The following is an 18047-nucleotide window of genomic DNA, read 5'->3' on the forward strand; positions in this document are numbered from 1 at the left end:
GGATGGGGAGGGAGAAAAGGAGGCCCGGTTTGATTATTTATTTATTTTTAGTCGGGCGCGTAGCGTATCTCATAAAATCCAGGAAATTCGATCGTCCACCCGTGGCTCCTCTCCTCTGGCGAAAAGCAACAGGCAGACGACCACGCCCGAGAAGCGGGCCGGCAGCGAGGCCAGCCCGGGAAAAGCGACCCTGCTCCCTCCCCCTCCCTCTGTCTCTCTCTCGTCTCATCCTCTTGCTGCTGCTTGAGCTGAGGGTTGGAGTGCGGCGCATGTGAGCTGAGCTGGTTGGGCCGGCGGGGATGGGGATGGGGGTGGGAGGAGGGGAGGGTGCTCCGGTGGCGCCGGCGGTGGTGGAGGAGGCAGGGAAGGGGGAGAAGGAGGAAGGGGAGGAGGAGGAGGAGGGGGGCAGCTGGGGGTGGCGCGCGAGGTCGAAGCTGAGCGCGGCGCTGGCGGCGCTGTGGGTGGTGCTGGTGGTGACCGGGGTGACGGCGCTGCACCGCAGCCTCCGCCACGGCGCGCTGGTCAAGGCCGAGGAGGGCATCGTGTGCATGTGCGAGGAGCGCGCGCGCATGCTGCAGGACCAGTTCGCCGTCTCCGTCAACCACGTCCACGCCCTCGCCATCCTCGTCGCCACCTTCCACTACGAGAAGCAGCCGCCCGCGCTCGACCAGGTCCGTCCCCGACCACCCTCCATCTCCATGTGTGTGCCGTACGACGACGGCTTCAGCAATTGCTATCGCTTCCTCGGCTCCACTGCAGCGCTGCCGCGCGAATTCTCTGCCGATTTAATTCATGCAGCAGTACATGCTCTGCCTCTGACCATGCAGCAGTACATGCTCTGCCTCTGCCTCTGCGGCTGCTCCCTCTCCATTTAATTCATGCGAGAGCTTCCCGGGCCTGCGCCTGCCATGGAAGGACATGCCATGCCAGTGCTAGTACCGTTTTACCACAACCTGTAGCATGCATGCCATCCTACACAAAAAGAAGCTCCTGTTCCGCGTTTTGAAATTGAATTTGATTGACAGCCGCGGCTGGTTGCTCTGGCTTTAAATTAATGCGTGCGCTTCTTCTTGTTCTTGGAGCAGGACACCTTCGCGGACTACACGGCGCGGACGTCCTTCGAGCGCCCGCTGCTGAGCGGGGTGGCGTACGCGCAGCGGGTGATGCACGCCGACCGGGAGGCCTTCGAGCGGCAGCAGGGCTGGATCATCAAGACCATGAAGCACGAGCCGTCCCCGCCTCAGGACGAGTACGCGCCGGTCATCTACTCCCAGGAGACGGTGTCCTACATCGAGGGGCTCGACATGATGTCCGGCGAGGTCTGTGCTGGTCTCCCTCTGCTCTGTTTTTTCTCAGCTTGTTTTTTGGGGCTCTGAAGGTCTGTGTTGCTGCTGCTGCAGGAGGACCGGGAGAACATCCTGAGGTCGAGGGCGACCGGGAAGGCCGTCCTCACCAGGCCATTCAGGCTCATGTCGAACCACCTGGGCGTGGTACTGACGTTCCCTGTCTACCTTGTCGACCTCCCCCCGGATGCCAAGGTGGAGGATCGTGTCGCTGCTACCGCCGGGTGAGGCTTCCCCTCCCCTCGATCAATGCATTTCTCTCCTCTGTTCTACTACTCCACTGTAGAACTGCCGGTTCACCGCCATTTGCTGCCCACTATGCTGCTCATAAAGAAAGCACATTAGTTTGTCAGAGTGCAGCACTGCTGCTGCATGTTTTACACTTTTACTTCACTGTATCAGAAAATGAAAGAAGGTTTACAGAGGTTTCTATTCACAGTGCCACTGTGAGTGCACATCATTGGTCAAAATGGGTCTTTTATATCTGACCTTTTTAGCGCCTTCTTAGAATGCTCCGATTGGCATCAAGCTGGCTTTTCGAAAGCACCTATTCATTACTAGTTATGGATATAGTGGTTATTTGGAACTTGAAAGCGCCTCTTTTCAGGTGTAACAAAATAGTCTTGCTAAAACTAGTAAGATTCCCCTAACTAACTGAATTTGACGGTTCGGCGCAGCTCAGCGCAACAACCGCAAACTGAACCCATTTTGATTTTGCTTGACAGATATCTTGGAGGCGCTTTCGATGTAGAGTCACTTGTGGAAAATTTGCTGCGGCAGCTAGCTGGCAATCAGGAGCTGGTGGTGAATGTTTATGATGTCACAAACCATTCGAATCCTCTTGTCATGTATGGGTCTGAAGTCCCTCTTGGTGCCCCCTCACCCTCACACACCTGCACGCTTGATTTTGGTGATCCATTCAGAAATCATCACATGATATGCAGGTGAGGATGTGCGGATTGGTCATTTTGATTTTGTCAAAATAATTTATTTATTTTTTTGCATCTTTTTACCCCTCTGTCCATTATTGTGTGCAGATACAGAAGCGAGCCCCATGTTCCATGGTCTGCTATTACTACCCCGTCTGGTGTGTTCGTTATACTTATGCTTATCGGCTACATAATATACGCTGCGTGGAATCGCTATGATAGCGTTAAGGAAGATTGCCGGAAAATGGAAGCACTGAAAAAACGGGCAGAAGCCGCTGATGTTGCTAAGTCTCAGGTCAAGTTTTGTTGGAAGTCACTAGCTGTTGAGATATTCTAAGATTATGATCTAACATACCCTTCTTTGTCATTGCCAGTTCCTTGCAACTGTTTCTCATGAGATCAGGACACCCATGAACGGTGTGCTAGGTGATTCTTTTGTATAAATCCTATGCATTCCAGCTTATTGTTCATGCATGTAATTCCTTTCTTCCAAGGGAAGTGAGTGGTTTATGTTTTTCTTGTTTTTGTAGGAATGCTTGATATGCTATTAGACACAGAGCTGAAGTCAACCCAGAGAGATTTTGCGCAAACTGCCCAAATCTGTGGAAAAGCATTGATATCCCTAATTAACGAAGTGCTTGACAGGGCCAAAATTGAAGCTGGCAAGTTGGAGCTAGAGTCTGTACCGTTTGACCTTAGGTCCATCCTTGATGAGGTCGTCTCTCTATTTTCTTCGAAGTCAAGAGAGAAGGGAATTGAGGTTAGTTTAACTTTGTTCAGAAATTGGAAAAATATCCTCAGCCACGCTAATGCATGATCATACTGTACATTATTCGCCCTAACGTTTCTTCATTTGTTCGCTTTCTTAAAATACTCTGCATTTCAGGAAAGTATTTTGCTTATAGTAACTCATTGGTTGCTCTCCTAATTTCTGTTTACTCCTCAAATCGTAGCTTGCGGTATATGTCTCTGAAAGAGTTCCTGAAATCCTGCTGGGCGATCCTGGAAGGTTCCGTCAGATAATTACAAACTTAGTTGGGAACTCAATTAAGGTAAATGTGCACCGAAGTCCCACCTTCTCTCGTAAAAAAGAACATGTCTGTGTTGACACATCGGACAACTGGGTTTACTTAAATTCAATTACACCCCAACTTACATTGTATTGTTGTTTGCTGTGTGCTTACCTTCTCACAGTTCACAGAAAGGGGACACATTTTTGTGCAAGTTCACCTGGCAGACCACTCAAATCTAGCAACTGAACCAAAAGTTGAATCAGTCGCGAATGGCATCAATGGACATATAGACGAGACAAGTGTTGTATCCACAAGCGTGTCGCACAATACACTAAGTGGTTTTGAGGCTGCTGACAGCAGAAATAGCTGGGAAAACTTCAAGGCTTTGCTTTCTTATGACACAAATGATATGGCGTATGGAAGTGATTCTGAGAATGTCACTCTTGTAGTAAGTGTGGAGGATACAGGGATAGGTATACCAATTCATGCCCAAGGCCGGGTCTTCATGCCTTTCATGCAAGCTGATAGTTCAACATCTAGAAATTATGGTGGGACTGGAATTGGGTTGAGTATCAGCAAATGTCTTGTTGAACTAATGAGTGGTCAGATAAACTTTGTCAGTCGACCCAATGTTGGGAGCACATTTACATTCACCGCAGTTCTGCAAAGGTGTGAGAGAAATGCTATTAATGTCAGCAAGTCTGCTTTGTTGCATCCTCTGCCATCCAGTTTTCAAGGTCTATCCACACTGCTGGTTGATAAAAGACCAGTAAGAGCAACTGTAACTGAGTATCATTTGCAAAGACTTGGCATTGCCTCGAAATCTGTACGTACCATTGAGCAAGCACTCAGTGTTTTGCTTGGGAGAAATGGCACTTCGCTAACCAGGTATTTATCAATTACAACTTACATCATAAGTGCTTCCTGAGTTACAAATGTGAAGTGATAAGTTACCATTTTTAGAGAAAAGGGAAATGGAATATGCTTTCATCCTTATAAATATTTAGCTTTTTCAGAAAATATGCTACAAGAATTTGATTGCAAATAGATTGATAGTGGCTGTAGGCAATAATATTGACCATGTCATGTTGTTACTGCTTGTTCCATCGCATTTCTGATTATTTGGTAGAATGGATTCTTGGGTTTGCTTTCATGTTGTATTGCTACTACCATGAAGTTTGGTTCTTCTGTTCATGACTTAAAATTTGTAGAATTGAATGGAGACTCCTTATTTTCAGAAAGAGAAACACTTACTTATTTTGTAAGCAAGTGCGCTTTTCAAATAACTACTAACATGATTCTTAACTATGTTATTTGACATATTTTTATAGCCAGTTTTATCCTGTTGAACTTAATGTTATATGAATTTGTTGCAGCATGCCCAGGAAACAACTTTCCATGTTATTAGTTGAAAGTGACTCATGGGGCTTAAAGATGGACGTCCCCTTGCGTACTAGATTTTTGGAGATGAAACAGAACGGGTGTGAATCGGTGTTCCCTCAAGTTATTCTCCTTTCATTGGCTGATTCAGACAAAATGAAAGCGGAATATGCCGTTGATTCTGTCATCACAAAGCCTCTGAAAGCAAGCACACTTGCAGCTTGTCTATTCCAATCACTTGGTATCAGTATCACACAGGCAAACAATGAGAAGAAACATCATGGCCCAGACTCTCTTTATGGGTTGCTTCTTGGAAAGAACATCTTGGTGGTCGATGACAACAAGGTAAACCTTAGAGTTGCTGCTGGTACACTAAAGAAATATGGGGCAAAGGTGGAGTGCGTGGAGAGTGGAAAAGATGCTCTTGAACGTCTGCAAGTCCCACACAAGTTTGATCTCTGTCTGATGGATATTCAGATGCCAGAGATGGATGGGTAAGCTTATATGCTATCAACCTATTAAACTTATACAAAGTAAACTTGAGCATATTGTTTTTACATCTAACCCTAAAACCCGACATACCATGTACAAGCACAATCACATGACAACCTGTTTTTTGTTGAGTTATATTTCTGTTTCTTCTTTCATGTCAGTTATAAGTTATAACATGTATATATCTGACCTGAAAAAACATGTATATATATCATCTTGATACCAATGGCTGATTGGGAATAGTACCAAATTCCAAGCTATGATTGAATGATAGCTAAAAAAATATACTTTTTGAAATCTAAACCCCTAATTAGAGGCTTGTGTTCTATCTAATACTGTAGTAATTACAACAGCATGTGATGATTATAATACCAAAGCTAGTATACAGAAATATGCGGTGGTTCCTTGTAGGTTTTCATATTTGTGTAGCCATGGCCTCATGGGTGTTTAACTCGAGTCAATATCTCTTTTGTAACCAGTACAGTACATATTGGTTGCACACATCTTTGTACCTGAGTCAATATACCACCCTTGCGCTTCTGTTTAAAGGAATACACGTATTTTTGATACGCCAGGTTTGAGGCGACCCGGCAAATACGGGCAATTGAAGCAAAGGCACATGACCAGAAAGACAATGCTGATAATTCAGAAGCAGGTAGTGCAGCAAAGAAGGCCCAATGGCATCTACCGGTCCTGGCAATGACTGCCGATGTCATCCAGGCCACTCATGAGGAATGCACAAAGTATGGAATGGATGGCTACGTCTCGAAACCCTTCGAGGAGAAGCAGCTGTTCAAGGCAGTGCAGAAGTTCTTGGGACCTAGCACATCCAGCTGACAGCGATCCGCGCATTCCGGTGTGTGCATTGGCCGGGAGGAGCTCTGACTGAACGGAGGCAGCTATGTTTTGTGCGATCCTTTAACCGAGGATGCATTCTGGTTCCGGTGCTGCCCGTGGTCGCGGCTTCTCCGGAGTCCGCGCGACGATCAAGTTCGTGGCGAGGTGGGCAGCCCAGAGAGGTAACGGAGCTGTACATGTATTGTATTGGCAGGCCCTGTTTCATTACCGTAATCTAGGAGAAACATATGCCGAAGGGCGAGCACTGCGTTGGGAAGCAGCATGTGTACTGTTCGCGTCGATCTAGAGCATAGTTTTTGCTGTACAGCTTCCACGGTTTTTCTGCTCCGGCATGCAGACATGGTAAGGCTGGGAAAAGATGAGGTTAATTTTTGGCTGTTTTATTTGCTCCGTACTGGAAATGCTCCGGTATGTGTGTTAAGCTGATGTAAATGGCTCGATTGCATTTCCACGTGGATATGTATTGGGAGGAAATAATGAATCGATTGTGGAAATGTGTTGGGAGGGAGCTGTTGAATCCAACTCTCAACTCTCAATATTTGGAAGAAATAATGAATCGATTATAATCCTTCCTTTCTGTTCGAGTAACGATTTAGAGGAAATCTCCCTCTGAAGTATCCGTTTGCAAACCCTAGATCCATGTGGGGGAGGGGACTTAACGATCTTTTCAGAATGAATGGCAGGAGCTAGAATTCACTGGCTTTAGATCACTAGAACAACAATTTGCGCTTATAAGATCCTTTGCTAGAGCGAGCTTGGAATTTGCAGATCATGATGCTGAAAGGAGATGAGCAATGCGAGTGCTGTGATACACCACCTCGTCACTGAACCACTCTACTCTGCATTTCCAAGACCAGCGCTGTTGTCTTGAGTACTGTAGTAAATCTCACTGAAACTCATCCTGCTCAGCCAAGATCTGGTGAGAATCAGACACAGGGGAGGCGCTCAGAGGAGCTCGTGCTGTGGCAAGCAACTGGTGAGTAGAGAGTATTGTTCATGACCTCCTGAGAGCAATTCACAAAAAAGAACAGTGTATAGCATGTGACGGTCACTTTTCAAAAGAAATATCATGGGCACAATTAGTATGCTCTTCTTCACCCAGACCCAGACGTGTGTTCTTTCTTCAAGCCTACAAGATCAGGAGAAAGCCTGTAATGCTTCCATGACACCAATTTTTCTGTCATGTCATCTCATGAGGTGCTACTGCACTAGCATATGCATTAAACTTGACAGTGGCTACACCAGCTAATCCTATCAAGAAATAAATACACAACAAATCCTGCTTCGAAGAACGGCCAATCCGAATTGTGCCGTGCATGGATTTGTAATTTTTTTTGGCATGATAGTTGTATCTTCTGAAATTGCCCACACCCGCAGTGCAGCCACATGAACAATACTGCTTGCAAATATTGACGCATAGCAACTTTTCCTCGCCCAATTGCTTGTTTATGCTCAAACTTGCCTCTCGCTCATTGGACTGCAGCAAGTCTACAATCACACTCAGACCACTATAGCATGGCAGGAGGCTGCCTTCACAACCAGAATTCTCCTCGGGCACAAGGACTAGCCATGGACAGGGGTGCATGGAAACTTGCTATTCATGTGCCAGAACCATGAGTTGGTTGCGAGATCTTATGGGTTTCACCTCTACCCTACCCCAATTTGTTTGGGACTAAAGGCTTTGTTGTTGTTATTGTTGTTGTTGAGAGTAGTATTGTCTTGCTATTCTCATGCCTTCACCCTTCACATTTCCATATCCGGTTCAGTGGAGAGATGACTAAATTTCTTTCTATAGCTACTGTCATGGCTTTTCTTCTCAGCCATGGAATCGACATGGCCACAGCTTCAACAGTTTGGCGTGAGCAGGATTTCTTCAGACACTGCCCATGGTTCCGGTGCAGCAAAAATGGACCTGAGATCCGGTTTCCGCTCCAACTTGAATCCAGCAATTCATCATCTGGAGCAAAGATAGAATACTCTGGCGAAGACACTGTCCTACTTCACCCACTTCTTGGCCCATTCAATGTCACTGCCAGAGACTATAGCTTATCGTCACCCCGCTTGTGCAACCGTGCCATAAAGTTCAGAAGTTCATCTCGCGGAGTCTACCAGCTAACTCCAACCATCAGTGTAGTCTCTATATGGTGAACCAGGAAAGCTTTTAGGCTGTTCAGGCGAGATCACGCCAGTTCACAATTTTATAGCTAGCCCATTCTCCTGCGTTAGCAACGCAACCCACCTCTCGTATTTGGTGAATGCTAAAGAAGCCGTGTATATTCTTCCATTGGACTGCAGAGTCATCTCAGATGTTGTCATTCCGATATTAGGTGGACCAGAGCCACCATCCGTTCCCTTCAATCCAGGAATGGAAGAAGCGCACAAATTTTATGAGAAGTCTACTGGGATACAGGGCCACCGTTCGTTGCCTTTAATTGCACACAGTGTGAACAAGCTGTGCATTCAGCTCACAAAGGAATCGAACATTTTGTGTGCCTCATCCTCATGGTATTTGTTTCTAACAGAACAAAACCTATTTTATGGCTTAACATGGTTTAATACTATGAATCTTAGGAATCTCCACTTTTTATAATTCAGTTATCTACTACTGCTTGAATCTTGTAACTTCCAGGAAAGTTGCTGCTATAATATTTTTCCATATCAATACAGCATACAAATTTGACTAACTACCTACAAAGAGAATATGGTTACAACTTTCAGAATTGTGCGAAGTCTTAAGTCATAACACTCCAATGGATATGCATAGTGCCCAACTTAATTGCTAAGAAAAAAGACCCAAAATCGTAGTAATGCAAAATTATGCATGTTTTAGATGCCCTTTGATTTCATCAGGTGATGCGAGCCGGTATGACAGACCGGTGACTATGAGGTGAGAAATAGATGCTTTTGTAACCTTCACTACCTTACCCTAATCATTCTCAATCTCCAGTAATGACTCCCTTTAGTACCCAGAGCTAGCACCATGCAAAAACTTGCTTCTCATGTTATAATTTTTCCAACAGGAATATGGCTTCTGATGGTATCAGATTAATGTAAAGACCATTTATCTTTTACATAGACTAACATTAAGAGGCTGTTCCTAGAAAACCAAACTTTTTCCTATCTCATTGGTCAAAACAAAGTTACTTTGCCTTTTATGTACTACTAAACCATCAATGAGATCTTATTGTTCATTGCAGGTACCACTTCAATTCAAATTTTCCTTTGGCTACACATTTTTTTGGAACAAAGAAAAGTATCTGCTACAGATAAATTATATTAGCTATTCTCACTCCTACATTCCTTTATCCTCATTAAATCTGTAAGCTGTGGCTTTCTATCGTTAGATAATGTGCTGATTACCTGTACACTGTATTTATGCAGCTACATCATCAGTGGCGGCTTTGTACTTGTGTTGATGGTGGCTACCACTCTTATCTTTCACCGAAGACGAGATATAACAAAGAGATACATTTGAAGGTTGAAATGTTTAACAAGGTGAAATAACAACAGCAACAATGTGGATCAAAGCCTTACTTTGGCATCATGGATCATGCCAAAACAAAACAAAATTCTGGGCTGTCTTTAGTACAGCCACTTATAAAGAATGAACTGACAGCATATTATAGATGTAAGTCTGAACTAAATTCATAAGAAGTACATCTGACTCAACTATTAAACATGTTTCTTCTCTAAGACATGGTGCAAGATTAGATCAGGGTTTTCGTGAGAAAGGTAAATTTACCTATCTTTGTCTGCTAGGATGAAAATCCTCATTCGACAGATGGCCCAACAGGCATTAACAAAACAAACAAAGAGCTGATTTCTTTTCTTCTTCAATTAAAAAAGCAAATAGGATCTCCCATGAATTCAGAAACCTCGCTACGCAGCCATGCCAGTCTTTTTGCCCCTCTTGGATGTTGACGATCCATTCTCCACCAAGATCCTAGACAAAATGTCAGCTTGCTTTGAGTATCCTCCAGCTTTTAAGCTATCCATCAAAGCATCACAGCCCTTCTGGTCTACAGCACCTCCTTTGTGCTTGATCTTGCAGAGCATGGAGTAGGCTGGCAATGTCTTCTCCTCAGTGTACAGGGCTTCCAGGACTTTGTCATATGTTGAGAAGGTAACTTCAAAGTCCCGGTCCAACGCAAAATCGGCCAGCTTATGTGCCTCCATCACTTTGTCCTTCCGGCAAAGGGAAACAAGCAACTTATCTAGATCAGGCATAAAGCCATTTTCCACCATCAGATTGACACGACCAATCGCCTCCTCTACATGACCCCTCATGAAGAGAGCTTCCAAAATCATATGTGCCATATCCATGTTCTCAGTAACCCCCTTCTCGATCATACTCTTCATGACCCTACTTGCGGTCTGAACCCGGCCATCATTGAAAAGCGACACCATGACAGACTGGAACAGAGCTGGCCTTGGTAAGTGACCATGCACCATCATGCTGTCCAATGCTGTCTTTGCATCAGCTGGCTCATTTTTCTTCAGGAAGCTATCAATAAGCAGTGCATGCGAATGGGGGTCAGTAGGGACACCACGGCGTGTCATAATGGCAAGAATCTCCTTTGCAGCCTCCAGTGCACCTTCCTTTGCATGCCCACGGATAAGACTGTTGAATGCAGACTTGTCATCGACACCTTTCTTCATCAGCTGCCTGAAGAACGTCTCAGCCTTGTTGGTATTTCCATTGTTGCACAGATACTCGATCACTGGATTATAAGCCGGGGCTTCCAGCACTGGACTCTTTGGGCTAAGCAGTGTCCCCTTCTCAAGAAGCTCATCGAGCACCTCCACAGCACCATCGCACTTACCACCTGCACACAAGCTCTCCATCAACACACTGTACTGCCTCGGATCCACCAGGACATGCTTGAACTGCCCGCTCTTCTTATGCACCTCCAATGCCCCATCCAAATCCCCAGCTTTGCACAATGTGGACACAAGCCTCAGAAACACCGATTTGTCCTTCGGTGTGAGTCGTCGCTCTGCCATATCCTCCACTGCCTTCCGGGCCTCCACAGCCTTCCCCTTGTCATCACAAAGCCCCGGCATCAATGCAGCAAACGTCTTCTCGCTCAACCTCAGCCCCTTCTCCCCCATCTCCTTGAACAACCCCACTGCCTCCTCAGCCTTATTCGCCTCAACATATCCCTTGATCATGACATTATATGAGATTGAGTTCGGCTCAAAACCAGCCACCGGCATTTCATCAAACACCTTTCGTGCACTCTCCATATCACCTGTCCGCACCCAGGCATTGAGCAGGGTGTTGTAGGTCGTCACATCAGGCGTCACCCCGTGGTCCTTCATGTCCCCAAAGACCCTCACGGCGGACTCCATCTTCTTGCACAGGCCGAAGCCCCAGATCAGCGTGTTGTAGGTGGACAGGTCCGGGACGACGCCGTCGGCGATCATGGCGTTGTAGATCCGCCTGGCCATGGCCTCGCGGCCGCGGCAGAGAATGGCCTTGAGCACGGCGTTGTAGGAGAGCGCGGTGCGGGCGATGCCGAGCTCGGGCATCAGGCGGAAGAGCTTGACGGCCTCCTGCGGGATGCCGGCCTTGCCGTAGGCGGCGACGAGGGCCGCGACCGTGGCCTCTTCAGGGGGGATGGAGAAGGACGGCATGGTCTCGAGGAGGATGCAACGGGCGTGGTTGAGCATGCTCTTGGACGCGAGGATCGGCACGAGGAGCGCGAAGGTGGCCGGCTCCGGGCGGAACCCGGCGCGGCGGTACGCGAAGCGGAAGAACTGGAGTGAGAGGTCGGCGCGGTCGGCGGCGGCCGCGGCGGAGATCACGCCGTGGACGAGCGGCGCCGAGAGAGTCGGGGAGAGCAGGCGGACCGAGTTCTCCATGCGGGTTGTCCACTTGCGGCGGCGGATCATGTGGAGGATCTTCTCGTGCAGGGGCTCCTCCTCCCGGAGGGCATGGGCCGGAGCCGACTCCAAGGCATCTGCCTCCGTCCCCGCCGCGGCCGTTGCTGCCGGGCCTTGTTCCGGGGTCTCCACGGCGGAGACGGAGGCGGGGGCTGCTCCGTCGATGGTGGGGGCGGTGGTGGAGGAGCAGAAGGCATGGCGGAGGTGGAGGGGGGTGGGGGCGTGGGCGTTGCGGGTGAGGAGCGGGAGGAGGGGGATGGGAAGGTGGCGGCGCGCCATGGCTGCGGGAGGTTCAGGGGAACGGCAAAGTCAAGTGTGGGATGTTTTTTTTATTGGAGTGGCCGGAATTGTGTGATGGTCGGCTGGGTAAGCTGGGCCGTCAAATGGGCTGCAGGCTATATGTGGCCTTGTTGTTGCTCTTTTTTCCTTTCAATAATAGATCCACCTGATGCTCAAAAAAATAGAACAACCTTCGAGCATAGTAAGAGCATCTCTAGCAGACCCCGCATCCCGCCGGTCCGAAAAACGCATTTACAGTTCGCGGAAAACGGCCTTTGCGGGACGGTGCGGACGACCGTAGATGCAGACCCCCAAACGGACCCGTATAAAAGTATATTCACCGAATATGCCTTTTTACGGGTCGACTTTGTGGGGTCTGCTCTTGCGCCACTGCATCCCGCATGCCACCGGCCCGCAAATATCAAATCCACAGCACAAAAATAAAAACAGACACTCACACTACAGAATAATGATTCAAATCACAGAAGCAAACTAAATAATTATTCAATACCAACATAATAGAAGAATCATCCACATTACAAATAATTATTCAAATCACGGAGGCAAACTTAAATAATGCAATACAAAACTTGTCTCGGATACAAATACAAATGAATACAAAAATGAGTTATTGTCCAGCCCTTTGCCAATGGTGCTCAATGAGATTCTCCTGAAGTTGAAACTGGGTGTTTGCATTTTCAATCTCTTTGCAGGTATTCAGAAAAGCTCTAATGCGGTTAGGGTCTCTAGCTGGTTTGACACGGCTACCCGCATTATCGTAGAAGAACTCCAAGTTCATTTCTCTCTCATCTTCGAGAATCATATTGTGAAGGATAACACAACATGTCATGATATTTTTCAAGGTTCTCTTATCCCAAAAACGAGCAGGATCACGAACAATGGAAAACCTAGATTGTAAAACCCCGAATGCTCTTTCAATGTCTTCTTAGCTGCCTCTTTGCACCCTTGTGAATTCACATTGTTTTTTGGTTTTGGGTTCTTTGATGCTCTTGACAAATATGCACCAAGGAGGGTATATACCATCTGCAAGATAGTACCCTTTTGTGTATTCATGTCCATTAATAGTGTAGTTGCAAGCATGACCATCACCACTAGCAAGCCTAGCAAACAAATGAGACTATTACAACACATTGAGATCATTGAGTGTGCCCGACATACCAAAGAAGCAATGACAAATCCATAAATCCTCGGATGCTATGGCCTCTAGCACAATTGTTGCATCACGAGACTTGCCACAATACATTCCCTACCATGCCTTCGGGCAATTTTTCCAAGTCCAATGCATACAATCAATGCTACCTAGCATTGCCAGGCCAACCTCTCCTCTCATTAGATGCCATCCATTTCTTAGTGTCATCCTTGTTGGGTGCCCGAAGATATTCAGGACCAAAGACACAGATGATCACTTTGGCAAATCTACGCACTGACTCAATTGTGGTATCTTCACTAATGTGAAGGTACTCATCGACATAGTCAGCCGGAACGTCATATGCAATCACCCGCATAGTTGCGGAGATTTTTTGATATGCACTAAATCCCTTTAAGCCTGCAACATTTCTTCTTTGAGTAAAATACTGACAATTTGCCTCGCAAGCTTGAACAATTTTCACGAAGAGGGATCGGCGCATTCGGTACCTTCTCTAGAAGATGTGCCATGGATATGTTGGATTCTCCGTGAAGTAGTCTTGCATCAACATCTCGTTCCCAAGATGGAGATTCCGAGGAATGCAAAGACGTCCAACAGTTGATCCTCGCCGCCTCTTCCGGTTCTTGTCTTCGTGCTCCTTCACGACAAGTGCCATCACTAATGTCTGCTGCCGAAAGGTCGTAAGCATGGTCTTAACATCCGAGTCGTCCAAATCGGACGAATCAAAGAGCAAGAATTTCTCGCACGGGCTCAATTCCATCTACGTGGACAAGAATCTACGCCGCGTCAATCAACTAGGCATGCTGCTTGCAAATATCACAAAATAGACACTAACTGGCGGCTCGTGTGGCGGGTGATCCTGAGCGGGCTTGAGGGCGGGCTCGACGGCGATCGATCCCCGGCGGCGGCAGCGACGAGGGGCGACTCTTCTTGCCGGATCGGGGGGTTGGTGCGATGAAGGGTGGGGGACGGCCCTGCGGTGCGATTCCGTCCGCAGATTTGGCAGGAATCGCCGGCGGTGGACGGGCGGAACCAAAGGCGGGCGGGCGACGGAAGGAGATGGGGAAAGGCGGGCAGGCGGCGCGCGGGCTGAAATGTCCCTCCCGCCAACTGCTTCACTGGGATGCGGGGCGCCGCAGGGGCGAGGGGGAACCCGCGTATTCGCGGGTTGGGGCCGAGATTTTGCCGCGCCCCTCAAATTTTTTTATGGCCAGCCGCGTTTATATGCGGGGTCCGTTCGGGCGGGTTTTTCCTTGCCGACCCGCATTTTGGCGATTATTTTGCGGGTCGGGGCTTTTTGCGGGGTCTGCTAGAGTTGCTCTAAGTACTGTATTTTTTATGTTAGTTGTGTGTACATAGTACCACTCTGGTGCAGCCATCGTGGCTAACATGACACACATCAGATGTCAGCAATACGGGAGACAAGGTCCCTCGAGCATGCTAGAATGGTTTGAACTTGACACCATGGGGCCCAAGGAGCAAGATCCCAGGAGACAACACCAAGGGCCAGTGCTCAGGCCTTTTCAAGCACACACCCTCATCCAGCTCGAGCTAGGCAATCTCGCATTGTTCATAACCCCTATTCTCTACAGCCCCAACTTCAACGGCTACAAAGAAGATTTAAGGAGGCAAGGGAAGTGCCCAGGTCTGTCCTCAAGTGCCTTCAATCTTCACGAGCGCTAGCTCTATTCTCGTGGACCCTCCAGGGGTCCTACCAAGAGACAAGGAAGACATCGCATTTATTGCGAGGCTAATCCGGGAGGAAATCAACCGATGATGGAGAAACGTCATAGAAAATTATCTTAGGTGTCAGTTTTTGGTCCTTCACTAGGATTTTGTCACAAAATATCACACATTTTATAGTGTGATTGGGGTTGTCGAGTGATTCGTTCAAGACGTCCTAGTTGTCACAGCCGAGATCGCTCAGAGGTTCTCCCGCGCTATCGCCAGGATTACCATTGTCGCCATTTGTATTGACATTCCCGCCATTATTGCCATCATCACCACCCCCTTTATTGTTGTCGTTGTCATTGCCACCTCTACCTTGTTGTCGTTCAGAGTGCCTACCATGTAGATGTCATAGGTGGAGGTCATTGTCCACTTGCCTACGAGCATGGCTATTGGTGGGCTGTCTGAGGACTCGCCAACCTCCTCGTCCATGTCACCGATTTTGTCGGAGGCACTTGAGAGGACTTCTCTTAGGTCCTCAACATTGGTGACGAGATGGGTGGTGGGTGGGTCAAAAAACCCGACCCTCCCTGGCGATTCCTAATATGATCATATGCCTAGACCTTGTTGTCTGATATCGTCGGTTTCTGAATATGATCTAACATCTCATCTAGTATAAGTTTCTCGCATTCTTCTGGGATCTGATCTGACATCGGGACCAGAGGAAGCTTTTCCATGATCCAATCTAACATGGATCTCGGTTTTCATCATTTGCCTAGTCTGACATCTGGGCCTTGGAAGGTGTCGTTGGGTCCTGACTTGAGGCCGGGTCTAACGAGGACTTTTCACAATCGCCCTGGACCAGATTTAACATTGGGGAAAATTTTCGACCTGGTTTGTGATGACCCACAAGTATAGGGGATCAATCGTAGTACTTTCTATAAGTAAGAGTGTCGAACCCAACGAGTAGCAGAAGAAATGACAAGCAGTTTTCAGCAAGGTATTTTCTTCAAGCACTGAAATTATCGGTAATAGATAGCTTGATAGCAAGATAATTCATAACAAGTGACAAGTAACAATAGTAACAAAGGTGTAGCCATGTAGCCCAATCCTTTTTATAGCAAATGGAAGGTCGGAACGTTCTCTTATAATAAGCAAAGCGCTCTCGAGGACACATGGAAATTTATCTAGTCACTTTCATCATGTTTATTTGATTCACGTTCGCTACTTTGATAATTTGATATGTGGGTGGACCGGTGCTTGGGTGTTGTTCTTATTTGAAAAAGCCTCCCACTTATGATTATCCCCTCTTGCAAGCATCCACAACTACTATAGAAGAATTAAGATAAACCTAACCATAGCATGAAACATATGGATCCAAATCAGCCCCTTATGAAATAACACATAAACTAGGGTTTAAGCTTTTGTCACTCTAGCAACCCATCATCTACTTATTACTCAACAATGCCTTCCCTTAGGCCCAAGTATGGTGAAGTGTCATGCAGTCGACGTTCACATGACACCAGTAAAGGAAGCAACAACATACATATCATCAAAATATCAAACAAATACCAAATTCACATGATTACTTACAAGACTTCTCCCATGTCCTCAAGAACAAAAGTAACCACTCACAAATCATGTTCATGTTCAAGATCAGAGGGGTATTGAATAGCACCAAGGATCTGAACATATAATCTTCCACCAAATAAACCAACTAGCATCAACTACAAGATGTAATCAACACTACTAGTAACCCACAGGTACCAATCTGAGGTTTTGAGACAAAGATTGAATACAAGAGACAAACTAGGGTTTGAGATGAGATGGTGCTCGCGAATATGTTGATGAAGATTGGTCCTCCCACTATGAGCGGATCGTTGGTGATGACGATGGCTTCGATTTCCCCCTCCCGGTGGGAAGTATCCCTGGCGGAATCGCTCCGCCGGAGAGCAAAAGTGCTCCTGCCCAGGTTCCGCCTCGAGACGGTGGCGCTTCGTCCGAAAGTTATCTCTTTTTTTCTAGGTCAAAACCCTTCATATAGCAGAAGATGGGGGCTAGAAGCCTACTAGTGGCCCCACAAGGAACCTGGGCGCGCCCAGGGGGTGGCAGCACCCAGGTGCCTTGTGGGCAGCTCGTGGGTCCCCTATGGTACTTCTTGGCCGCAGTATTTTTCATATATTCCATAATAAGTCTCCGTGAAATTTCAACTCATTTGGAGTTCTGCAGACTAGGTATCTCTGATGTAGCTTTTTCGGTCCAGAATTCCAGCTGCCGACAATCTCCCTCTTCATGTAATTTTTTTGCAAAATAAGAGAGAAAAGACATTAGAATTGCATAACAAAGTGTTATAATGATCAAAAACATTATAAATAACAGTAGGAAAACATGATGCAAAATGGACGTATCAACTCCCCCAAGGTTAGACCTTGCTTGTCCTCAGGAGAAAACCGAAATCGATAATCATGACCACATGTTTATATATATATATATATAGAGAGAGAGAGGTGTCGATAAAAACAAAATAAGTACATAGTAGCATCATGATCATTATCATGTCAGCAATATACCATCATGAAACTTCTCATGAACAAGTAACATTTCATCACAATAATGAAGTATAAAGCATAAATTTTCATGAAAACTAACAAACTATGTTCTCAGTCAACAAAGCAATTAGAATTCATCATATTCTCAGGAAGAATCTTATGTAAGAGATTTTATTTAGCAAGTTCACATACTCAACTATCATTTAGTCTTCTATGATTGCTGACACTCACCGCATATATATGGAGCAAAAGCTTTAGTCAGACACATAAAAATATAGGGGTTTTATAGTTTTGCCTCCCAACCTGTTTACCTGAAGGGTAATTTCAACAATAATAACTCATGATCACTCATATCCAATTGGATATATGTGCCTAGATCTTTCCCCACCACATGATGCTTGCAAAGAGAAAAATGAAAAAGGGATAGAGAATTACACTATTGACTCCTACATAAAAAGTAAATACAGAAAGGTAAAATATAG

General features: G+C 46.5%; 2 protein-coding genes across 2 annotated transcripts; one reads left to right on the forward strand and one right to left on the reverse strand.

Annotated features, from left to right (window-relative positions):
- Nucleotides 1-103: 103 nt before the first annotated feature.
- Nucleotides 104-6583, forward strand: LOC123090879 (probable histidine kinase 4). The gene is made up of 11 exons (XM_044512234.1): nt 104-671; nt 1086-1319; nt 1401-1567; nt 2069-2287; nt 2381-2567; nt 2647-2698; nt 2803-3032; nt 3226-3324; nt 3467-4173; nt 4662-5159; nt 5733-6583. The coding sequence occupies exons 1-11, from the start codon at nt 300-302 to the stop codon at nt 5992-5994; spliced, it is 3027 nt and encodes a 1008-aa protein (XP_044368169.1). The 5' UTR covers nt 104-299; the 3' UTR covers nt 5995-6583.
- A 2933-nt stretch (nt 6584-9516) lies between these two features.
- On the reverse strand, nt 9517-12218 carry LOC123090880 (pentatricopeptide repeat-containing protein At2g37230). The gene has a single exon (XM_044512235.1). It carries the CDS (start codon nt 12178-12180, stop codon nt 9895-9897), a length of 2286 nt encoding a protein of 761 aa, XP_044368170.1. The 5' UTR covers nt 12181-12218; the 3' UTR covers nt 9517-9894.
- Nucleotides 12219-18047: the final 5829 nt, after the last annotated feature.

This window comes from Triticum aestivum, chromosome 4B, assembly GCF_018294505.1.
Source record: "Triticum aestivum cultivar Chinese Spring chromosome 4B, IWGSC CS RefSeq v2.1, whole genome shotgun sequence".
Taxonomy (NCBI): domain Eukaryota; kingdom Viridiplantae; phylum Streptophyta; class Magnoliopsida; order Poales; family Poaceae; genus Triticum; species Triticum aestivum.

Excerpts from the sequence above, each read along its gene's own strand:
- LOC123090879 (XM_044512234.1), top strand. The coding sequence starts at position 300 with ATGGGGATGGGGGTGGGAGGAGGGGAGGGTGCTCCGGTGGCGCCGGCG. Across the intron at positions 2,699-2,802 it reads ACCCATGAACGGTGTGCTAG|GAATGCTTGATATGCTATTA; the intron begins GTGATTCTTTTG and ends TTGTTTTTGTAG. Across the intron at positions 3,325-3,466 it reads TAGTTGGGAACTCAATTAAG|TTCACAGAAAGGGGACACAT; the intron begins GTAAATGTGCAC and ends ACCTTCTCACAG.
- LOC123090880 (XM_044512235.1), bottom strand. The coding sequence starts at position 12,180 with ATGGCGCGCCGCCACCTTCCCATCCCCCTCCTCCCGCTCCTCACCCGC.